The sequence below is a fragment of the Balaenoptera acutorostrata genome, chromosome 10 (assembly GCF_949987535.1).
Source record: "Balaenoptera acutorostrata chromosome 10, mBalAcu1.1, whole genome shotgun sequence".
Taxonomy (NCBI): domain Eukaryota; kingdom Metazoa; phylum Chordata; class Mammalia; order Artiodactyla; family Balaenopteridae; genus Balaenoptera; species Balaenoptera acutorostrata.
In genome coordinates, this window is record NC_080073.1 from 78946249 (window position 1) to 78972380 (window position 26132).

Below are 26132 nucleotides of genomic sequence, written 5' to 3' on the forward strand. Positions count from 1 at the left end.
CAAGCTAGCTCTCTGGGGTCTCTTTTATAAAGGCACTGATCCCAATCATGAGGGCTTCACCCTCAAGCATACAGCAAAAGAGAAAATTAGTAAACTATTCTATCAAACAGAAGAAATTATTCAGAATTCGGCACAGAGAGACAAAGGGAAAATGCCAAAGGGAGGATAAGAGACATGCAAAGTTGTAACATGTTTCATTGGAGTTCAACAGGGAGGGAAAAAAATAAGATAGAAATAACATTTGAATAGATAAAAGTGATAATTTTTTAGAATTTATGAAAGACAATACTTCATGAAACCAAGGGACTTAATGAATTTTCAGTGAGATAAATACAAAGAAATCCACATCTAGATATAGCATAGTGAAAGCGCAGGAAACCAAAGACAAAGAAAAATCTTAAAAATAGAGGAAAAAGACAGTGGAATAAGATGATAGAGAATCATTATTTTCAATGTAATTAAAGAATTATATACCCAGCAAAAATAACTTTCAAGTATGAGAGGAAAAAAGACATGTTCAGATAAAGAAACAAAAAACTGAGTTTTTCACCTGCAGAACATCTCTAAAGGTACTAAGTAATTTCCTTTAGACAGAAAAAAGTAACTCCAGATGAAAGGTGTGAGATGTAAGAAGAAATGATAATCAAAAAAGTAGTAAGTATGTGGGTAAATGTAAAAGACCATGTACTATATAAAAAAGAAATAATAATGTCTACTGAGGTTAAATAATAACATTAGAATTAAAGTGGTAGACAGGATTAACAGGTAAGTCAGGAGGGGGTCTAAATGGAGTTCAAATGATCTAACTACTTTATTACATAAGGAAGAAAAATGAAGGTTTTGATGCATTTTAGATTTTGATAAGTTAAGTATCAATATTATAATTTCTAAAGCAATCACAAAATTAGAAGCTAATATTTAACTTTCAAACTTGCAAAGGGAGAAAAATGGGATAATAAAGGTATTAATTCAATCCAAAAGATGGCCAAAAAGGTAACAAATATATATATATATATATAGGCAGATAGATAGGAATATATATCGGAAGTGTGTGACAAATAGGAAGCACAAAATAGAATGGTAAATTTAAACTCTTGAATATATGAAATTATATTAAAGGAACTAAAGGGATTAAGTTCATCAGCTAAAAGACAAAAATCATTACGACAGGAAAAATCTCCACATCCAACTATATGCAACTTACAAGACACATATAGAAAATCTAAGAAAACAGAAAGGTTGAATGGAAAAAAATATATTTTAAAAATATAAACGAAAGATTCTGATGAAGCTAGACAGACTTTACAGCAAAAATTGTTTTTAGAGATAGAAAATCAGTTTACACTGATAAAATATTTAGTTCACCTAGAAGAGATAATAATATATATTTTTATGTACATTATAACATAGGTTGTGAAACTATGCAGAAAAGCTAAGAGCTGATAACCTTAAAAGTCAGGATAATGATTATTGCGAGGGAGAGGGTATGATTAGAAAGAGGCTATAGGAATGCTGGTGATGTTCTATGTTTTAATCTGAGCACTATTCACACATGTTAACATATAACTATTAGTGAAAATAGTATATATTCAGGTTTTACAGTTTTTTGCATATGGAAATTGTTGAGTTATTGAATTAAGCAGGCTGCATAATAGTATATATACAGTCATCTCGTTTTGCTTCATATATTGACATATTTATCTCTCTATAGATATAGTCAAAGAATAAACATGAAATTTTTATCAACAATTATCTCTGGATGACGGTTTTAGATTTTGTTTATCTTTCAATGTTTTCCTAAAAATGCATTGTTTTTGTAATAATGGAAAAAAATGAATTAGAAAAAAAAAAAAACAAAAACCTACTACCCAGGAATAGAAAACAGGGTTTCTAGCAAGAAGAGAGTTAGTAGAAGGATGTGTGTCAACCTCAAAACTGGAAAATGAATAGCTTTGTGGAAAGTGAGACATAGATAGTCCATGAGAAGGAAATACTTGGAAAGTGGCAATGCTGAAAAGGACTTCGGGGGGAGTGTGGACAGCAAATTAGGTAGAAGCTTGCAGTAAAATGTGCCAAGAACGAGCACCAATGCTATTTTCAGCTGCAAAAGCACAGGCACCATGGCACAAAACAAGGACAGGCAGCCTCTTTTTATATATATTTGGAAAATCTGACTGTAAGGCAACAATTTTATATCAAACTACTTTTAGCTTAAACTAGGTACAAGAAAGAAAATAGCCACCATGACCTAAAAATGATTATGATGATATGGAATTTTCCAGTGAGATAATTTCTCATTCTTGCTTTGCAGAAGGCATAGCCTCTATTAATGCCAGCCCTAAGTTTTACCAAGGGTGATGGTAAAAACATGTGTGTTTAAAACTTTTTCTGTAGGATCTGTCTCAAAAATGGCATATCATAATAGCCATGAAAAGTAAAAAAACAAGTCTGCATAGGAAGCTTGCATGCCCTCAAGACTTCAGCTTACTGGAGAAAGCAAAGTCCTGACACAAGAATGGCCTCTAAAAAGAGATACACTGCCCACTGTCCAAGGGACATTGTGAACTTAAGATGTCCAAAATGGCAGGCAGAACATGACTGCAGATGTCCAGCTGTCAATTGGTAATCAAATTCAGGTAGGCAAGGCAGACGGCTCCTTAGGTCCATTGGGAGTTGGGTTGGTAGAGAGTAGGATTCAGTGCCCTTAGAGAAGGTTGGTTGGCTAGTGTTAAGCAGAGAATTAAGGTAGGTGGATGGACTTGAGGGCAGAATGTCAGATTCAACAAGATATTGGGATGCTGTATATCTTGCAAGAGACTGAAAGGCTTGGCAGGACATATAGAAATCCTTCAAATGGTATAAATAAAAAGACCTTAATTGAAAGACTACTTAGAGAGATATGAGCAGAGCCAATGGGAAAGAAAACAACAACAAGGGATGTTGAGGTACCCAGAGACTATCAAGAGCAGGAAGCTGTTACCACTTCTAAGTCTAACAGAAAAAAGGGAGGAAATAGTATGATCAGGGTCCAGTAAGAGCTACAGATACAGAGGAGTGGCTGCCTGTCAGACTGGAGTTACTGCCAGAGAAATGGCGCCAGTGCAGGGAGGGAGGGAGCAGGGAAGAAAGACCTTGACCTCTTTCTCCTTCTGCCCTACTATCTCCTGGTGATGCCTCTTGGTGGCCAAATCCAACCCAAAGCCAGAGGAAAAGGGGGCCTGGGTGATGCAGTCCATAGGGATCAGCCTTCCAGAGCAAAGATCAGGGAAGAGAAAGGTAGAGAAGAAAATCTGTTGGTGATGATGGAGAGTGCAAACAGAGAGTTACAGGCACAAGTGCTTTTCAAGGAACCCAAGGTGAAGGCCAATTATGCATAGTGGGCTAATATGGCAGAATGGTCAGTCCAAAAATAATTTAAAAATACTTCCTAATTGTGCTAGGCCCACTACTAGTTGCTAAGGGTACAAAAACAGTAAGTTGATCCTTTCTAATGAAAGCTCTGCAGCCTAACATGGAAGTAAATATAGGCATGTAAACGAGGATAAGCAAAAAGGAAAATCAGTCGTTCTTGGGTTTAGAAGTCATTAAAAATTTCCATAGAGCAAGAGGCATTTAAGCTTTGAAAATCAGAACAAAGCAGAGATAGAAAGGAATCTCTAGGAAAAGGAATATCATGAGACATGAAACAGCCTTGTATATTTGGCCACATAGCAGTTTGGTTTTGGTCTGAGCAAAGAATGTGAAGGAAATTGGAATTAGGGGCTGCATAGAGATGAAGCCCACAGGCCTCCTTTGACAGACATGTCTCCCTTGGCCAGACTGCTATAGACACACAGCAGTGCTGACCTGAGTGAGTAGATGGTGTGTTGGTAACCTTGTTTGGATTGGATAGGGTGGGGAATACAGGAACTCACATAACCTGCTACTGCTTTAGGGTTCTCATCTTTCAGGATAAGGTTAAGAAGAATGAGCAGAAAGGGCAAAGGGATAAACAGACTGGAATAAATAATAAACCAAAAAGAAAGATCACAGGGGGAACAGAAAGGAGGAACCACAAACACTTGGAAATCATAGAAAGATGGTCCCTCTCTGAGGATTAAACTCATCTCATCAATAAATAACCAAAGGAGAAAGAATGTCTCCTAGTCCCAACAGAAACACTCTTTACTTACTTTGTTTACTACATAGTGATATTGAGTCATCTTAGAGAGAAAGCTTATCAATGGTGGTGGCCAACATAGAATGAATGGTAAGGTCTAGCAATGTGAGCATCTGTATTGGGTACACAGAACTTCCCAAGGGAGAATGACACTGAATCTGGGAGGCACAGGTGGGCATTTTGGCATCATTCTTTGTGGGAAACAAGGAAATCCATCAGACATCACTGTGGGTTTTTTTGTTTGTTTGTTTTAAATTTATTTATTTTATTTATTTTTTGTTGCATCGGGTTTTCATTGCTGCGTGCGGGCGTTCTCTAGTTGCAGTGAGCGCAGGCTACTCTTTGTTGTGGTGCATGGGCTTCTCATTGCGGTGGCTTCTCTTGTTGCAGAGCACGGGCTCTAGGTGTGCGGGCTCAGTAGTTGCAGCACACAGGCTCAGTAGTTGTGGCGCACGGGCTTAGTTGTTTCCGCAGCATGTGGGATCTTCCTGGACCAGGGCTCGAACCCGTGTCCCCTGCATTGGCAGGCGGATTCTTAACCACAGTGCCACCAGGGAAGTCCTAAAAAGTTAGACTTGACGGGATTCGGCGATCTCTGTGAGACGGGAGGGGGCACCCATCACCAGCACCACCAGCACTTCCTGCCCCGCCCCGCCGGTCTGCCTGCCTGCATCAGGGATCACGTGCTGCCTCACTGTGTTTTAATTTATGCTCATCACATAGCTCTCTGAGTCTTTTTTATATATCTTGAGAAAGGGAAGCCTAGCTAGTGTAAACCACTTTTTGAAAAGGTTACCAGAACAGAGATTCTGGCTAACGTATTACCCTTGTCAACCTAGTTAACGGGATTCTTTCACTGAGAATCTAGTTTTGTCACTGTGTTTTTATAGTACAGTTTTTGACCTGTAAGACAGCCATTCTAACCCTAGAATACAGTAAAATTACAATTAATTCTACCCTTTGGAGCCTCTTGGCAGTCTTACTTAGTTCTCATGACAGAGATACAACCTCATTGCCTCCATCCTTTTGGATTTTCTGCATCTTAAAAATAGGTTAACTTGTCTGCAAGAGAGAAAGTTACGGTCTTAAGTAGACATCCCGCCTCTAGAAATACTTCAACAAAAAGACTACAGGCTGTCTGTGGATATAACAGTTGATCAAAGCACAGCCACCCAGACTGTAAGATACACTTAGTTCATCTCAAGTTTAGTTTCTACCTTCCATTTTATTATGAAAGAGGCACTACAGGATGGTAGAGGACGGGCAGTTTTCAAACATTTTTTTTTTTAATTCACAGGAATTTTTCCTCAAACTAAATATCTATGGAGACTTGTCATGTAAAAATATCAGAACAAAGTTTCTGTTCGGAAGCAGGAAGGAGTAGCTGGGACTTCTGGGGGCTTAATTCTTTCTGAGGCCCATTGCACCCCCAGCACATCCCGAGGACTCCCCAGGGCCGAGTTTGAGAACTGCTAACAGAGTCAAGGAACCTGGGAGGAAAAATCAAGTAATACAGGTTCTGACCTTGGCTCCTCTTCAGGCTAGAGAATAGTTCTCATGACTTTATTTCCCCATGTAATGGAAACAGCTGCCCTACTTTCCTCTGGGCGAATAGGAAGCCATTTTCATGATCAAATGGCCAATGGGATACTTTTAAGGTACATAATGCACCAAACAAAAGATACAACATTTAGACTATACTCTCATGTTTGGAAATTCAAAATCTCCTCATTACATAATCACTTTCACTGGCTTTGTTTAAAAGCCATGGTTCTAAAATTTTTCAAAGAACATGTACAATTTCAAACACAGATTTTTATCCATTTCTAAAAAAATCTCCTTCATGTCTGCTGTGAGCTAGTGAAATTACAAGTCATTCATTCAAGAAATAATTATTGAGCACTTCTTATTCACAAAACATTGTACCAACACGGTAAACTATATTATAAAGTTGCCCTGACCCTTGACTTTGACAGAGGAAAGGAAGAGGAAGGTGACTGAATTATAGAGTGCTAGCAACTTGCTGTTAATTATTATGAGTCCTTATTATATGCATCACAGTTTCACCCCAAAATCTACAAGTTAGGTGCCTTTCACTGGTTTCTCTTTGTGTGTGTGTGTGTATGTGTATGTGTGTGTGTGTGTGTGTGTGTGTGTGTGTGATTTTGATTGGTTTTCATTCAATGAAATGAGCCATCTAATCTGTTTCTCCCCAAATCCACCACTTTTTTTTTTTTTTTTGCTAAAATGTAGTTTAACTTACTTATATCCAGTACTTTCTGATAAAATTATCTCCTTTTCCTTCATTATTTGGTTTATATCATTGACTATTATGGTTATACTCTATGTTTTTTATTATCTCAAACACTATTAGTAAATATTCTTAACTAATACTTTGCTGATTTATATTATTAAGTATGATATTTAGTTTAGGATGTTCCACTTAAAATTGAAACAATCACTGGAAATATCACTGGCCAGGACATATTCTTATTCCATTTAGGCCAAGTCAGTGTGAGAAGCAGTAGGAAAAGTAGCAGGATCTTCTTTATATTAAATTCAAACTCAGGTTATAACTTCTCTAAGGGTACAGAGTGATATCTATAAGCCAAGGCTTGAATAATAGAGTTTTGCCTTGGTCTGGATGAAGGCATTGGTCTCTCATTACAAAGAAAATCAGTCACGATGACACACAGATATTTGATGCATTCACAAACCACCGTGTTCCAGGAAGGCAGGTGAAAATCAGTGTACAAGGATTCTTCAATTCTTGGAAGCCCAAGGCTGGCCTCTAGGACCCTCAAACCAATGAAGGATTAACCTCATTTTTCTCTGCTAATTTTCAATGACTGGGTATGAAAATACTGGCTTGGAAATGAATTGAATAGAATCTTGGAAATAAGTCTCTAGTTTGTAAATGATCTTTATCTGGCTGAGACTTTGCTTTTCCTCAGAAAAGCAATGGCATAGCCTTAATGCATTTTCACCCTTCAAGTTTCAGGAGTTTGAATTTCAGTTTTTACCTTGATGAAGCACTGCAGAAAATCCTGATCTGGTTGGCAACTGCAGCTCTTCTGCACCAGGAATATTTTTTTCTTGAACATTCTCATATGACAGTCAAGTCAACTTCAATTAATGAGGATAGTTAGGGTTGCTTGTGATAGATGCATATTTGAGGAAGGCTTAGATGTCCACACTGGAGAAGTGGTAGAAGCTGACATAGGAACAGTTCTACCATATACCGGATAAATTGATGTCTCTCTCCTTTCCCTGTCTGCTTAAATATACAAGCCTAATTCACTATCTGATTTAAGAAGTAAAAAAGCAAGGGCATAACATATTAGAAAGCATAAGGCTTAATTACAAATCTTTCCATTTTAAAAGTCTAAACTAGCACATCACCTACCCTTGAGATAAACACAATCACCAAAATGGGCCCATATGCTTTTCACCCTGAGTAAAATTTTGTTATATAAATACTCTTCCTTGTTCCTAAACTCCAACTACCATGGGAGGAAGCTCATTAGCAGTAAAAAGTGCAACAGATAGAGGTGGATTCCAAAGAAAATAAGAATCTTAAGGAGTCAGGATATAATTATTAGTAATGTTGGACAGTGCTTCACAATAAAAACTACATACTATTCAATGCTACCTCAAATGCTTGGCATAAAATTCAGCTTCTTACTTGTTATGCTAAGATCTGTTCCCTTCCCACCTCCTTCAAAAGGTCTACAAAAACCAGTTAGTGAGACAACATCTTAACTTGTTAAAAACTTCTGTTCTGGGAGGTCCATTTCACAGCTACAAAAAGAACAGAGATCAATATAAAGAAATGAAAACTGAAGAATAACATATAAAAAATAAGGACATTAAGATATCTAAGCTAAAAACAACCAAAAGTTAAGCCTTCTCTTGCAAAAGTCAACATTTGTAAAATGCATGCTATGGGCACTTTGGACTAGACACTTGAAAAGATGACAAGTAGACCCGGTTCCAGCTCCCAATGAGCCAAAAATCTAGATAACATATAGCCTAAATGTCAAATGAATGACTCACTGATTAAGGAGTAAAGGTGGAAAAGACGTTAAGGACCAATCAGTCCGACTTCCTCATCTTATGAAAGAGAAAACATGGGAGGCCCAAGGAGAAGTCACCTGAACGGACAGGGACTTGACTGGACTCCAGGTCTTCTGACTCCAAGTCTCTAAACAGAGAGATATTTTCACATCATTGACCAACATTTTCCCAAAGGAGATGGTTATTTATCACCAAGAGCAGGGTGGCTGCAACTGACATGGCTAAAAAATAGCTCCAATAAGAGAGCTTCTAGCAATAGGGTTATTTGGGGCAGGCTTTTGATAGGTTTAATGACCCCGAGTAAAACAGGTCCTGTGGCAAAACTAACTTATTGAGAAACATTTCAAAACCCTTAATATAATCATTAAAAAGTTTTAGCCCACCATCAAACCTCAGAGGGCTCATTATGTGCCAAACACTGTGCTGGTCAAAGTCGAGGAAAATAAAAGTGCCCAAGAAGTAATACCTTATGTCCCTGGCAATACCTTCCCCTTCGTAAATCCAGATTCTGTCTCCAGCAGAACCAAGAGGAGCAGCTACCCATGCTTCTGATGAGTTCTCCCAGTTGCCTCCCTATTAATAAATCCTTACCTATCACCGTGTCTGCTTAAGACATTAGTCCAAAGAAGTTTCTAGACAGTGTGTTTTCTAAAAATTTTGATTGTGGCCCGCATTAGGCAATACATCTTACATCATGTCTATTATACACATATATATTAAACTGAAACAGAAGTACGATGCAATAACACTTTACTATGTGCAACACCTTTTTATATTTCCTATCCTTTTCTACTCTCTTTTCTTCCCCATAAGTGAAATATAAACATGGATCATGATACGTTAAATTAAATGACTCTCTAATAGACTATAACCCATTTGAGAAACGCTAACAGACCATTCATTCATTAATTCCACATATATTTGTTGAGTGCCAACCCGAGGCCAGTACTGTTTGAAGTATTTGGAAAACAGCGATGAATGGAAAAATAAAAATTTACATCCTTTGGGGGCTTACGTTCTATGGCGGGGAAAACAGGTCAAAAAGTAAAGTATACTGTATGTTAGATAATGATGAGCTCTAAGGAGAAAACCAAATCAGAGAGGGAGAAAGGGATATTGGTGAAGCACTTGTGGTTTTTGATAGAGTGGCCAGGAGAGTCCCCACTCAGGTGACATTTGTATAAAGACCAGGAGGTAAGGAAACATCTGAGGAAGAGCCTTCCAGGTGTAGAGGAGAGAGAGACAGGTTGAACCTGAGGTCAGAAGGTTAGCAGATGCCAGATTTGTTGGGCCTTGGAGATCATGGAAAATCTATGTCTGTTAAATTGGGTCCTTTGAACATCTAATGTCTTTAATCTAACATTTGTCTTCCATCCCCAAATGATCAAATCATAGCCATTGTCAACAGTAATAATCTCGTCTCAAAACCTTTATAGCAAGCATCTCTGGAATCCACCTCTATCTTTGCAGCTCACTCACATTACGACTGTGTGGTGATTGCACTTCCCAAAGGTGACCACAACAGTAGCTCCCATTCCACATGCTCTTCTGCAATGTGACTCTGCCACTCTTTCAGTTCTCTGCCACTGTCTTAAGAGGTGGAGTCCCATTGCCCTCCTCTGGGATCTGGGCTGGCCTTAGTGACTGGTACTCAGATGGTAGAATAGGGCTGATGTGATGCTATGGGACTTCTATGTCTAAGCCAGCCCTGGACTTTTGTCCTTCTCTTGTGCGAAACATTTTCTTGGAGCCCTGAACCACCATATAAGAAGTCTGATTACCCCGGGAACACCATGCTGGAGAGGCCAAATTTAGATGCTATGCTCAACAGTCCCAGCTGAGATTCTCCTTCAGAAGTCCCAGACTTGGTACCAGCCATGTGAGCGAAGAAGCCATGTTGAAAACTGTTGCTCTAGACCCGACTATGCCAGACCTCAGATATTCAAGTCACCCTCAGCTGAGGCTCTAGACATTCTAGAGGTGGGAGGAGCTCACCTCACTGTGCCATTTCCAAAATACTGACCAACAGAATCCACAAGCATAATCTAATGGTTGTTGTTTTACACTACCCAGTTTTGTGGTGTTTATTATACAGAAACAGATAACCAGAAAGGACTCCAACCTAAGACAATTCTCTGACCCCACAAAGAATATATTTTGACCTTATCAGTGTTCTACCATGATGATGAGGCAAAATAAATCCTCGTTACTTTTATTGTTTGGCTTAGTTTATGTGGAAGAGACAGTTGATGCTCATAAAATAATCCATTTGCTCTCCTACATTTTCTATCCTCCCTCACAGTTAGCTTATGGCCATATGTCTAGTTCTGGCCAATAGCATGTGATGAGAAGTAACTGAATCACTTTGGGTACAAGGTAGTTATAAGTAGTGTGACTTCTCTAATTATTCCCTCATTTGTGTACATGCCAGGGAGCACAAACTCTGAGAAGCCAACATGTTGAAAGACAGAGGCATCCTAAATCCCTGAATCTCTGTTGGAAAAGAGTTTCCAAAGAGAGCTTCCCGACCCACACCAAACTGTGATATGAGCAAGAAGTTAATCTTTGTTCTCTTAAACTAAATGGATTTAAGGCATTATTTGTTACTGCAACATGGTCTAGCTGATCCTAACTATTACAACGCTCATGATCTGTCATTACAGTCACTCTTTTGCATACACTATAAACCCTCTCTTTTTTTTTTTTTCTGGGAATTTCTTTCCGATTAAATTCATCTCAATGCCTACTCAACTCCTCCCCCAAGCAGCTATATATGGCTGGAGGGGGGACCGACTCAGCAACCACGCTAACTGATTTCTTTTTTTTAATTCATGCACGTAAACGTCAAGGAGGCCCTTGTGCTTCCTAGTTATTCACCTAAATTTTCTTCTTTATTCTCCAATTTTCTGAAGTGACTCTTTAAGAATCCCTTCACTTTCCTCAAATTAACGCCTCCTTCCCCAAATTTATTCTCAGCTGATGACTTGCTTCCTATTTTACTGACAAAGTTGAAGCCATAGAAGAGAATTTCCACGTGGTTCCACCCCCACATGTACCAATCTATCTGGATCTGTCCATATATTTTGCCTTCCCTTTTCTTAACTGTAGATGAGCCGTCTAGGCTCTTTTATAAAGCCAATGATTCTAGCTGTGCTCTGAATCCCGTCCTATCTCTCTCTCCTGCTCAATGACATTGTTTCTGCAATCTCTTCTCTCTGCTTTACTATGAAGGTTTCTCTACTGCACGTCGCCCCCAACTGCATAAATCATTCTTTCCCTTTAGTGCAAAAATTCCTTGGAAGAATTAGCTTTACTCACTGTCTTCACTTCTTATACTCCAAGCTCTACTGAACCTCTTTAAATTACCTCAGCTCTCCTCTAAAGCAGCTCTTGCCAAAGTCATTCATGACCTTCAAATTCCTAAATCAAACGACCAATTCTCAGTTCTCACTGGACACAATTTCTTAGCAGCTATTGGAACAACTGATCTCTTGCTCCTTCATGAAACACCTTCTTGACTTGGCTGCTGGGACACTATTCTCTCTTGGTTCTCCTGCTATCTCACTTGATAGCCTAATCCTTCTTAGTGTCATTTTCTGAATCATTTTCATCTGCCCAATCGTAAGCGTTGGAATACTCCTGGGCTCAGATTTTAGACGACTTCTATTTTCCATCAATATTTATCTTTCCAGTTGATGTTATCAGATTCCATGGCTTTCATTATTAGATATGTCATGATGAATCCAAAATTTATATTTTCAGCTCCAACTTAATAGATTTTACTTCTGAACCTGATCTGTATACTGTCTTATATCGCCAATTCCACAATTTCGCACTTGGATACTTAATAGGCACCTAACTGAGCACATAAAATAAAAATTGGTACAGGCTTTAAAAATGAAGGATATGGAAGTACAGAATACATGCCTCTGAAATGACATTGGGGGTATTAACTGGATGAATGGTCAGAAAAAATAACAAGCAGATGCAGTATTAAAGGAAGATAGTTGGTCAAAAATAGAATGGTTGAAGAGTAGAACACCTAAGCGACATACCCAGCTCAGGGATAAGTTCTAATGAGGATGAATGGCTTGAATCTTGGAGCATAACAAAGTGAATATTCACTACCTTAAAGAAATCTTTGTAGGAAGATAGGAATAGAAATAGAGGTTTATAAAAAAGAGTTGGGCTTCTTTTCCTTAAACCCAACTAACACTGGATTATGCAGTTTTGACACAATGTAAACTAATTCATCAAAGGACTACTTTTAAACAATGCTGTGTGTACCACCAGAAGGTATGTATCTGCCAAACTCAGCTCTCAATCTCTCAATCTCTCTCTCTCTCTCTCTCTTGCTCACACACACACACACACACACACACACACACACACACACACACACACAGAGTCAAGGAGAATGGAGGTTAGAAGTTTGAAGATAATACAAACCTTCAAGGTTTTTACAAAAGAATGATCAAATTCTAACTTCAGTTGAAGAATGAAACGAATAATGTAGGAACTTCAAAATTTAAGACTGAAGAGTCCAAATCCTTCATTTAATAGATGAAAAACTGGGGTTTCCCTGGTGCTGCAGTGTTAAGAATCTGCCTGCCAATGCAGGGGACAAGGGTTTGATCCCTGGCCGGGGAAGATCCCACATGCCGCAGAGCAACTAAGCCCATGCGCCACAACTACTGAGCCTGAGCCCGAGAGCCACAACTACTGAGTCTGCGTACCACAACTACTGAAGCCCACGTGCCTAGAGCCTGTGCTCTGCCACATGAGAAGCCATGACAATGAGAAGTCTGCGCACCGCAACGAAGAGTAGCCCCCGCTCACCGCAGCTAGAGAAAGCCCGTGCACAAGCGACAAAGACCCGACACAGCCAAAAATAAAAACAAATAAATAAATAAATTTAAAAAAATAGATGAAGAACTGGGACAAAGGGACTGTACCTAACTTGCCCAACAAAACATACAAAGTTAGTGGAAAAGCTGGGATGGAAACCTAGATGTCCTAGCTCTGTGGCATATCCCTTTCATTTCACTAGTTCTCCGTCTTGGTATCTTTACCATTATGATCATTTTACAAACAAAACAAAACACAACAAAACCAACTCCCCCTTGATGGAGCAAATATCTTAAATAAGTATATATTTATAGGTCTACTGTTGTTATGTTTTCAGAACATAGCAGGAAAGTTCTTTTAAGATTATTTTAAGAACTTGAATTGCAGGAATACTGAAAAGTAACCATTTACCAGGCTTCTGGAGTCTGCACCGACCCTGTCCAGGGCTGATTTGTGATTATAAAGATGACTGAGAGAGGAGGAAATGTGAAAAGTGTGTGTTTTGGGGTTTGGACATTTACCTCACTGTGGCTTTCAGTGTTCTTATTATTTCTTTAAGGAATGAAAATACCACTGATTTTGTATCTGAGCCTAGAATACAATTCAGCATCACTGGAGACAATTTTTCTCCTTATTTGTATGAAATATGTAATTCTATACGTTATAGAATTTTACTGATAAATCTTTCCACTACCTAATTAGATTGCCACCAGTTTTAGAAAAAGCCCTCTTGGCTCTAAGGTGCCTAATTTGTCCATCTTGAATGATCCATGTTTCACTTGTGAATCATGCTGCATGATTCATATGAATCTTATATTATTAAGTTAAGAGACTGAGCCCACAAAACATAACAAGTATAAGTGGTTCAAATCTAGACCTATCCTTGTCACTGGTGAAAAAAAAATTTCATATATTTCTTTAGGAAATAGAAAAACTTTTTGTTAACAAGATGAACATGCATTTAAACATGATATGCAGAATGTAAGAAAGACTTTGAATTTCTTGAAGCCAAGGGCTGTTTCTTATTCATCACTGAATCCACTGCACTGAACACACCAGGTTAATGACTAAAACTCGATGATACTTATTGAGTGTCTACCCTGTCATATTACCTTTAGGTATATTCTATTACATTCAGAAAACAATTCTTTGACTTATTTTTTATCCTCATTATTATTATCCTCATTTTATTTTTTTAAGTGATAATAAGCATAGCTGCTTTATTATTATTATTATTATCATTGTTATTATTATTTAGTTTTAAGTAGAAATATTGCTGTATCATAGAGGTCAAATTGGACCTGGCTTTTCGTTTATCCTCATTTTATATAAGAGGAAACTGAGACTTACCGAGATGAGCTAACAGGGCCACAGTGAAGATGGGTTTCCAGATAAATCCACTTTGCAACATTGTTCTCGAAAACGTTTGTTTAGGTCAAAATGAAAAGGGCCCAGATCACCTGGAAGACTTTAACCGCACGCATGCCTACATCTTTTTTACTTAATAATAAAGCTATAATTTAGGGCTGATATTAACCTGGGGAGGGAAAAGCAATTATTTTACAGCTGAAGACTCTCCTGTGCGTGTCAGTTCACCATCTAGAGGCCATTTTCACAGTTTATCCTTTGCTGCATGTATGGAATTGTACCACATCTGACAGAACTCTTCAGTGGCACCACAAATAATCACCGTCATCATCTCTATTCTGATAAATTCCATCAATCTTGTTGATGAACCATCACTCACTTTTCTTCCCAGACTTGATCTTCTCTTTTGCAAGAAACACACACACATGTGCGCGTGCACACACACACACACACACACACACACACACACACTCACATACCATTTTCTAGACCGTTTATGTATGTTTGGGGAAAATGTACAAGAAAGGATAATCTTGACTGAAGATACTTATGAATTGTTTTCAACAGACACCAAAAAAGTTAGAGGCCACATCTTTAAGTGGCTGCAGAAAAATTTTAAATAGAGGTGGGGAAATGGAGTATATTCTCTGCAAAAACTTTGAAATGAATTAATAAAGTCTAATGAAGAAGGTCTTTGAAATTAGAACCTATCGGTGGCTCTCAGAATTTTCATCCCATGATATCCACTCTTCATCACCATCAGCTTGAGGATGCAACACTAATATGAACCACAAAAACCTGTGTGAAACAGGTTTTGGACCTCCTTAACTTTGTACCCCATGATCTTTAACCTATAATTTTTGAAGAAGCTGAGTAGAGATTTACAATAGCGTGTACTTTAAAAACACTGGACAGCATTAAAGTCCCTGGCATAAATGAGGTGCCTTGGTCAGCCTAAAATTTACTAAGAAAGGCCTAATCAGGTAAAACAGACACCACCCCAGGTAAAATTTCACATCACACAGACATACCAATGCAAAATTAAAACAGATTTCCACCTGAGAATTCAAGAAATGTACTACCTTGCCCCAAACCGGTAAGAAGCCGATTACCACAAGGATGGATAGTTACCCATGGCAAAGAACGGGATTCCCAGCAGGGTGGAGTTGTACTTTCCGTCGGTGATGAAGAAGATCCCAGCTGCGGTGACGATGGAGATGCACACGGTGAGCACCCCCAGGAGGCCCAGGAAGGGCTTGCCGCGCAAGCAGTCCTTCATGGAGCTGGAGAGGGTGGCTGTGGTCAGGATCAGCACAAGGCTCACGAGGACCTTGCTTCTGGCCAGGACGCTGGTCTTATGAAAGTCTCTCCAGAGGCTAAAGGACGCTAAGGAGTATAGCTGGAGGTCCTGGCGCTCCTCCTGGAGCTTCCTCACAAGCTTACAGAACTCATTCTCCCACTTCTCCCCTATGAGGTCTTGGGTGGCAGAGCCATAGGTCTGGAGGTAGTAGGTGATTTGAACGGCTCTGGCTGACTTGACCCGCTGGTCCTTGCTGTTTGGCACTTCCACTACCCCGCCCAGTTGGTGTCCAATAAAACTGTTCCTCCCATCCTTGAAAACAGAAAAAGGGGAGGCTGAAGTTACCAGAGGGATGCACATTCCAGAGAACAGATTCTTACTCTAAGTGAAGGGGCACAAAAGGCAGAGGTAGACTCTAGCGACTGTGGAACTGATGTGGGTGCAGTGGCATGTTAGGATTTTATACTCAACCTTTTGGAGCTCCATGGGATACCATGCAAAATGATCGGAATTAAAAAGGATGCAAAGAGTATTGTGAAGTTATACAAGACTCGCCACATGCATAGGAAAATGTACATACATATTATTTCGATCTCATCCATACCCTCATTCTCACCATTTCCTTCTGTAACAATCTATTATAACTCCTTTATGCAGGATCAAGTTTAATCATTCAGTTTCAGCCAAAAGCGAAGCATGGCATGAGTTAACAACTTTTCAAAAATTAGAATAATAATGTATTTAATAAATACATGCTAAACTTTCTAGGGTTAACACACACACACACTACACTAACACACACACACCTACACTAACACACACAACACACACACACAAACATGACAAACATCCATTGTTCTTTGTACTCTGGGGGTACAGCTGTGTATTGCAGAACAAGTAGAAGAAAATACTGTTTTTTTCACAAATAATTTAATAGTGTTGAAATGTTTTCTAAATATAATGTGAGCACCTGTTCACTCACTACAACATTCCCTTTAAATACCTGCTCCAGTTGTAGGTTGACCAGAAAGCACAGTGGACAAACTCCCCAAATGAGACTAAGATTTCTGGTGAGGTTGTCAAAAGTCATCTCAATTTCAGGATTTCACATGAAGTAGAGTAGACAAGATCGTAAGAGTAGGGTTTATAAGAGAGGCAATCACTCTTCTTCAAGGAAGACGAAAGGTGGACACTGAGTTGCTTAAACAGATTCAGAGCAGTAATTCCCAACTAGTGTGCCTTAACACTCAGAAAGAAACCCCTGACAGCCATCGCCAAATTGGAATCAATTTGGATATATTTGTTTTGCCACATCTGTCATGTACTCCAATGGCAATTTTTGTCAGATGGAATATCGAACCCAGTGGTAGGTTGCAGGATGGAGTCTGGTTCTGAAAAGGTGCATCAGGTCCCAGAAGAGACACAGGCACAAAGGTAAATGTGTGCCATGAACAGCTTATGTGTTTGCTACATCAGGCAAGACATTTATCTCGTGAGGATATAAAAGCGTAGAGTCAGAACAGGAAACAGAAAGGTAGTACAGAAGGGCAACAAACCCAACTGTGTGGTAACCATGGTTGTTTTCACAGAACCGTGAGGCGCTGTGTACTCAAGAGACACGTGTAACAAGTACTGTGGACTTAGACCAGACACCTATAGCTGGGGTACTTGTTTGTATTTGCATCAAAGCTGCCCTAGTACTTAAGAATGGGTTGAAACTCAAAAAGCTTGAGAAATTTACAGAGTGTACAAATATTGTTAGTAGGGATCATCAAGAATTGCAGGAAAGAAATTTTATAGTCACTCTATATACCCATTTCCCCCCTACATGTTAAATAAAAAGTCTTTCTATTTAACTCAACCTGACCAACTCTAAATGAACGATATATTGCTCAATAAGAATTTAATTTGAGGGTTTTTTCCCCGTTGCTTGGGGTTTCTCCCACTCCCCATGGCATCTTTGTACTGTTCCTACCTTTTTCCTTATAAAAAATCAAACTGAAATTCTGACTGTAGGTTCCCAAGGCTCTGTCTTGATTAAATTCTCTGGGGTCCCCCAATGAGCTGCAGGTGGAAAGGTAGGGCAGCTTTGAGTAAGGAGGTGGAAATTCTGCCCTATCACTGAGAGATTGTGATGTATGATTTTCACTCTTTCAGTACAAGTCAAATTGCTCCTCAATTGGGCTTGTTTATTTTTGTTTTAAGCTTGGTGTAAGTTTTAACTCCACCCATGTTCCCACTTCTTTGAAATCCTATCTGTGATGCTGACATATTTTGGATTAAGATTACACTAGACAAAAGAGACTGAAAAATGGATAAAGTTTGTTTTTTTCTCTACCATCCTCTAATCTCTACATATACCTCTCTCCATCTGGCTTCCTACTGTTCTCAAACACTTATACCATCTCTTACTTTTCCCATACTTAGGGAAGTAGTCTCTAAAAAATAACCTGTGATTAGTTAAATACACCTCAGGGTGAATTCACTGAGTCAAATATTATGGAGTGTTTATTATATACCAGGCTTTGTTCTAGGCACAGGGAAATTACCAGCGAGCAAGATAGGAAAGCCGCCAGCTCTCAGTAAGAACACATTCTAATAGAGGAGACAGGAAAGGAGCAATTAAATGATTAACTAAGATTATTTCAGATAGAAATAGTAGGGAGAAGATAAAATAGGACTAAGTGCTGGGAAGGAGGTGTCTAGGTTAGATGGTGTGTTCAAAGTGTCCTCTAGAGCTAAGCCCTCTGTGAGGACGTAGACTTGGCCATAGAAGAATAGAGGAAAGCACCAGGCACAGGGAGAGTAGTGCAAAGGCCTTGAGGTGAAAATTAACATGGTGGGCTCAAGGAGCAGGAAGAAAGGCCAGAACAGCTGCAGCAGAGTTCAGGAAAAGAGTGGGAGGAGACAAGGCCTGAGGGCTTGGCCAGCAATAGGCCTGGCAGGCCTGGCAAGGAGTTCTTATTTTACTCCTAGTGCAAGTAGAAGCCAGTAAAAGGTTTTAGGTGCAGAAATGATGTGCTCTCATTTAGAACTGTCCAAGCAGGCTCTGGCTTCAATGTGAATATATTGAGGGAGAGCAGAAGTGGACCCTAGGATATGAATTAGAGACTTAAATTCATCTTACGTTAATGATGCCGGTTCAATTCATAGAATGATAGAGCTGAAAAATGTCTTCAATATTATGTAAACATTTTTACTCATATACTTATATCACTCATTTTATAAATGAGAAAACTGAAACCTACAAGGGGAAATGAACCAGCCAAGAGTTTCTTATCCAATTACTGAGAAATGCACACTATATGTGCATGATTCCAGGTCACATGATTCAGTGTTCTCTCCATTAACCCCACCTGACTCCTTACAAATCCAGGGAAGTTCTGCTCAGAGGATAATTACAGTATATGTTATATTCATTCCTTGTTTCTCCTACATAGAAGCACCTATGAGCTGGGAACTAATGAACTCTTCCACCACAAAATAGTAGAATAATCTCTAACAAATAATGTATAAAAGTGTATTTCCCAAGACTGTATTGAGTAGGCTGATTGGGGCAATGGTTTGTACAAGATGTTCATTCAACAGAGCTTTCGAATATCCAAAGACCCTGTTTATTTTATCCTGGTGCGTGGAGTAGGGCAGATTAAGAGAGAGAAATGCATTCGATTTGTTACATTCATTTACACGTAATGAGACAAAAGCCTATCTTTTATGAAGTCATTTTTGTAAGAAATGGAAATTAGACAATTTCAAAAGGGGGGGGTGGGTGGTGAGCAGCTAGCTAAACCCAATGTAGACCAGCCATTTAAAAAATCTATATTTTGCCTTCTTTAAAATTTTGACTTTTGTCCAGACACATTATCAGCACCCTCTTTGATCCACCATAATCTCCAAATGAGGCCTGAGGGATGCATAAATCTTTGTTCTGCTGCTAACAATCCCTCAGAAATCTTTTTGATGACAGAAATGAGTAAAGACAGACGGAACTGCACTTACGTGAATAAATAACTTTTAAAATACTTCCTTTTTCAAACAATAGGAAGTACAAGTCCTCTTCCACTGTTATTGCACAAGCGAGCATGTGCCATAAGCTAGTGAATAGACAGGGGGACTTAGGGGGTACCTGGAAAAAGGATTTGCATGTATCATGGCCTGGAGGCCAAGAACAGCACATGATGTTCAAGGAACTGAAGGAAGTGATGGGATTGGAGGCTACAGAAAGAAGCAGGGCCTCTTCTGTAAAGGCCATGGAAGCTTTATTAAAAGAGTTGGACTTACTGTCCTGTAATAGGAAACCACTGGTGAGTTCTAAGCAGGGGAATGACATGATCCACTTTTTGGAGTGCTCTCTCACTGCACTGTGGAAAATGATTTAGGGAGTCAGGGTGACTCTAAACGAAGGAGGTCAGTTAGGAACTCCCTGCAGTATTTCAGGTTCTTAATGCAGCATGAAAAAAATGTCAGCCCAGGCCGTCACTGGTAGGTAAATTGTTCCAAGGTGAATCAACAGAATTACAGGTCATGATGCTATCTCACCGCCATGAAGCACCTCATCACATCAACTCTCCAGGAGCAGTGATGCCAGAAAAAAAAATCTTGCATTCTTTAGGTCTTATTTTGTTTATGGTCACTACTTTGTAACTTTTACAATGACTCCCACCCAATCCACACCTCGACAGTGGAAAAGGAAATTAAACTCCTACAGATTAAGATCAAAGAATAAGTTCTCAAAGAGATACGATTGGAAAGAGACATGAATGTCATAAACTATTGTGCAGAGAAAAAAATTACTCAATGATGCTTTGAAGTTATAGGAGAGGAAGTGTCATATCTGCTCAATATATGTGCTAGGTTGACATTCAGAGACTTTCTGTGCATGATAATCTGGCAGAACAGCTCCTGTCCAGAATAACTGTACTTTTGATCTCATCAATTTTCGATGAGGTCAACACTGCAAGGATACTGGAAATCTTTAGATGGTCAGTTGTCTTTTATTGCTGAAAAGAAAGACTGCTATGTATGGTAGATAGGGACATTTCTAAAGGAATGGTACAATTTGTTCTTGTTGTTTGTTTGCTTGTTTGTTTAAATAAGATATTTTTCTTGTATTTATTTCCTAACATATCTCTTTGTTTTATTCTCAATATCGACTGTACACACAAAGTAGGATTAAATAAAATCATCAGCTATCTTGAATCTCCTCTCTAGAGCTTCATGTTTAGTAGAAACAAGCAAATAATGAGAAAGCAAGTTCCTATAAGGTATTTAGTTTAAAAAAAGGGAATCAAAAGCATTTTCAAAATGAAGACCTTAAAGCATTAAAATGCCCTAATAAAGAATAAATTAAATTTCTTATGTCACATTACTAAGCTAGAATAGTGCAGGGGTGTATTTTTTATTTTTTTCGAAGAGGAAGGTTAAAAAAAGTAAGGTTTCTGTGTTGCTGCAATGAAATAAGGGCTTTAGCCAATGAGACTACAAGTTTAATTCAGCACTCTAGCATATTAATTTTTAACACGTGTGGCAGACTCAGTTCCAAGACGGAAGAACTTTATTTGCATTACCCTGGGTAACTTTCCCGGCCGCTCTCTGAGGAAGTGCTGTTCTGAAATAACCTCAAGTCACCATCCAGGACACAGGGGCCTTGCGAGAGGAAGTAATATAAGGTTACACAGCTAAGTGGCATAGCTAATTACCTAATTCTTGTTTATAACTCCAATGCTCTTGTTCTTAACACAACTGCACATATGTTTGAATAATTTGTGAATATACTTGAAATGAAAGGAAGTACAAGGTAGCAGTTTTGTACACAGACTCAAGAGGCTACTGTCACGCTTAGAGCCCAGTGTCAACACTGACCAGCTGTGGGAGTTTCCTTAGCTCTCCGCCCGTCAGCTTTATTACTGGTTAAAATCAGAATCATAAGGCATTGTGAGGATCAAGTGTGTTAATACATATAAAACACTTAGAAGAGCGGTCAGAAAATGTTGGATATTATTAATGTGTCATCAATTAAATACTGGAATGATACTGTTTATTTACTTAGCCATCTAGTTATTATTTCCACATTTCCCAGCAACTGTCTGTAAATGTGATGGAAAGCACACAGGGTCCAGGGTCCAGACTGGTTTTAAGTTCCAGGTCTGCTGCTCTACAGCAGGGTGACAGAGGACAAAATGCTTGACTTCTCTGAATGCCAACTGCCGCATCTCCAAAATAAAAGGTTTGGCTTATATTATCTCTAAAGGTTTCATTAGCTCTGTATTTAATGATCCGTCCATGGTAAAGTCATTAGACACTACAAAGTAGGCTAGAGAAATCTGCCCTGAGGAAAAAAATAAATAAGAAGACAAGAGAAATGCAAGGTGACCCATGTTCATTTCCATAGAAACAAGAAGCTTTTTATCTTCTTTTAAATCTGGACCCAGTAGCTTTTTCTTCTCTTTGAGTAATTTCCAGAGAGAATTTTTCTCAAATGGAAAAAGATCAAGACTTTGCCCCGTTTTACCTACATGTAAATCATTTCTCAGTAGCCCAGATGAATTCATTTATTTCTTAGATAGTAAAATTCATTTTTTCTTCAGATCTCTATTTCATGAAATCTGAAGAATGAATCACGGAGGATTCATCTTCTCCACTGTATTGGTTTACTTACCACATAATAGGATAAATGCATTTAATCTCTCCTCAACTCATACAAAATCTTCACACAAATTTATAAGTAATGTGTGGAAGTAGAGTTGATATCTACATTAAATGTGAAGCATATAACAATGACCTTTTTATTTCTTTGTAACTTGTATCATTGACCCTATCCCAAAAATTCCCATTAAAAGCAATATTACTATTTTAAATGAGTCTTTCACAAAGCGAGCACAATGACCACTCAGGGCAAGTATTCCATATTAAAAATTTAAGTTTGATGCTGGTCTACACAAAGGAAGCTGGCCATCACTCACACAGGAGCATTTGAGGAATACAGAAAGCTTCCTTCAGGAGAGGGATTGAAAGTCTGCCATTATAGCTTTTGCTTTGGGCTAAGAAACTCCCGAAAAGACTAGTTTATGACCACATGCTTTATAAGGAACGTGACACCTGAGCCATTAGCATCTCTGAGTGGAACAGTCATCAGACTAACAAACTAGAGGCAAACCTGTGTAGAGCTCAAAACATCCTCAAGAAGGCGAAAGTTAGGGAAGATCAAAGGTGTGGGTATGGCAGGCAGGAGTGTGGTGAATCTGTGGGGTACCCAAGGACATGACACACAGGTGGAAATAGGCAAGAAGAGCAGAGTCATTCATTCATTCCAGAAATATTCAGTGAACACATGTTCTGTGACAGCCAGCTATTGAGGATAGAGTCGTGAACAGCTATAGTTGTTATCCTTAAAGAGCCTAAGGCTCTGGCATGCAGTGGGAGGTGGTGGAAGATAAGTAAGCAGGCAGGCATTTATATATATATACAAATGATACTGGTTAACCCAAGATGTTAAGGTAGCACTGAGATGGAATCACTAACCTAGCAGGGACTAAGAAGACTTCCCAAAGAAGGTAGCATCTAAGGTGAGACCTGAAACATGAGTAACAATTATCCAAGCGAGGATGGGGGATTTGGTTGGTGGACATGGGGACGGATGGTCTTCCAGGCAGAGGGAACAGCATGTGCAAAGGCTGAGAAAGAAGAGTAAGCATACTGTGCTCCTGGGACTTTGATAGTGACTGGAATATACAGTGGGGGTGAGAAAGGGTGATGCAGAGATGGGTACAGGTAATGAGTATGGAGATTTGTTTGTTCAAAAGCTCTCTTTGACTGCAATGTGAAAAATAAACTTTAGGTGTGCCTTGGGGATGGAGATGGACATTAGAGAAGGGCCATGGGACCTTTTTTTTTTTTTTTGCCTTCCTCACAGCATTATCTAATCCAAGACTTACCTGATTGAATGAGCATCAAAAAAAGATTTTCAGATTTTATAGAATACACACTGTTCTTTTTTTTTTTTAACCAGGATTTGGCAGCTAAGCTATTTTTTTTTTAAGATTTGATTTTATTTATTTTATTTTTGGCTGCGTTGGGTTTTCGTTGCTGAGTGCCTAGGAAGGCAAATTGTTAGTCTCTGTGTAGAAAGCAAGGTAAGGACAAATAAATGGAAGATAAGGTCTCTTCCTTGGAAGAGTTTATAACTTTGTACAGAAACAAAAGCCTTTTAGATGACAAGAAAATAAAGCTGCATAGAGCATTAGAACTCAGGAGACACTGTTGAAGAATCGTAACTGCTGAGGGCTGCAAAATTATATACATATAGCATGAACTCACCACGTAAAACTAATTATGCACATATAAATATTCAAAGGAAATTATCAAAATTTTAACATTGGCTCTTATTCAGTATAAAATTATAGGTCATGCCTGCCTCTTTGGTTAATCAGACTATTTTATATTACCTTTTTAAGAAGCCTATTGACTCATCAACAAAAATAATAAAAATAAGTGTGTTAAGAGAACTGAATAAAGGCTAGATAGGAGTGAGAGGGATAAATTAGGTAAGACTTTGAATCAAATTTCACTCAAACAGGCAGTTGGGAGGGGAGGGAAGGCCAAGAATCAAGACTCCCTTAGTCCCAGGCTCAAGTTCTAAGCAGTCTGCATTGTGGCTTCCAAATAAACTTGAATTTCAGTGGTTCATTCTTCCTCATGAAGGAGCGTGGTTTTGCCCATCGAGACATAATGAACGATAGTATTCGACTTAGAGTAACAGCAGATTCCCAGCTTCTAAGGGTAGGGTAAAACACTAACACACACTCAACTCTCCAGCTGATCTGACCTTGCCCTTGGCTAAATGGTGTTTTCTTTTCAGAAAGAAAAGATCATGGAGACCTTGGTAGCTCAATGTCATTTTCCTTGTTCTGAACTTGAGTTCTGAAAAGGTCCTCATGAGGTTCTTTTTAATTCTTGTCTTTATACCTTTCCTTCCCATGCGGTTTTTCTTTAATCTGAAAACAAAGGCCAAATTATTTGACCAATCAAATGAAAAATAATTTTTGAGGATTTGCGATGCATAAAACATCACGATAGGCAAAAGCTGATTTCTTTCTTTCTTAAATTATCCAGATAATTGTAATCACAGAGGTCTGGATTATGAGATTGATTAAAACTTCCAGGAGATAGGCCATTAATTTAGGCAGTTTGAAAACAGTGTTGCCATTTATGAACTCCATTTTTCTAATTTCTATTTTTCTTTGCTTTCCAAGATTGTATCAAATTTTCATTCAAAGGGGCCTCTTCTGATAATTAATATGTGTTGTCTTTTCTCATTGTTATTTGTTTTATCACTCCAACTAGACTTCCAAATTCAGTGAAGTTAGGAAATGAAGGTGGGACCTTTTTCCAGCTAAAGGAAACTAATTTGGGGCACATATCTCAAGGAAATGTAGAGAAATTGACATACTATAAAAGAAGAAATCAATGGCATAGCTTTTATTTGCAGTTGTGGGTGAGGTTACCTGTGTCTTAATACTTTGATAAAATGAAGGTGACACCCTTGTTTCTCTACTGAAGATGAATCAGATCTTAATATTTCATTGGCTTCCATGAACATCTCCTTCCTCTTTCTCGATCCATCTCCTTTCTCCGCCCCCTCCTCCCCCCCACCATCTCTCTCTTTCTCCTGCTCTCTTTCTTTTTTTCACTCTTTCTCCCCTCCTCTCTGTCCTTTTCCCCTCCTTTTCCTCCTCTTCCCCCTCCCATCTCTGTCTTTCCTTTATTTGAAACACAACTACTGCAAAGCCACAGTGAGGGATAATTAGTGAACTATGTCAGTAAAATGCCAGATAAAGAATACAGCACTTGCTTAAGTCCATTTTATCTTCACTAAATTACCTTTTCTTTTTAATATCTAAAAGAACAGACAAGCTTTGAAAATACTGTGTGTGATATACATTCTAATGAGATCCATATAATTGTTCTTTACTACTACCAAGCTATTCAGCCTCAAAGATATTAAAATAATTGAAAGCCTTTCGATAAAGCCAAGAAAGTAAGAATTAAACTTTTAAAACGCCTGAATGAAAAATTAACTCAAAAGCAAAGTGCGTGGTTTTTTGTTTTTTTTTTTTTTTTGCTTGATAATTTAACCTACTGCAAAAGATTATCCAAAAATCTTCAAAGATTTAGAAAATAAACTTCCACTTTTATTTTCTGGTTGTTTGTTGCCTTTCTGGTTGTTTTTGTTTAAGGCTAATATTAAAGTTCATTTGCATTCACTTACAAATGTTTGTTGGATGTAGGAAAAAAGTGACTCATAAAGTTAAGTATGTTAAGCAAGAGAATAAGTTCTGTCTAATGACTGTAGACTCTAGTTTCAGTAAGGCAGATAACACT

At 38.6% G+C, this 26132-nt stretch overlaps 1 protein-coding gene across 4 annotated transcripts in view; it reads right to left on the reverse strand.

The window, feature by feature from the left end:
- Nucleotides 1-26132, reverse strand: part of PTCHD4 (patched domain containing 4) — a 200231-nt gene that overhangs the window by 134034 nt on the left and 40065 nt on the right. For 3 of the 4 annotated variants that reach the window (XM_057555621.1, XM_057555620.1, XM_007193851.2), the window contains one exon: nucleotides 15584-16064. In XM_057555621.1, the coding sequence (XP_057411604.1) occupies nucleotides 15584-16064 (481 nt within the window). Of the gene's footprint in view, nucleotides 1-15534; nucleotides 16065-26132 lie in introns of all 4 variants that reach the window. The other variant, XM_057555622.1, reaches the window with a different exon arrangement.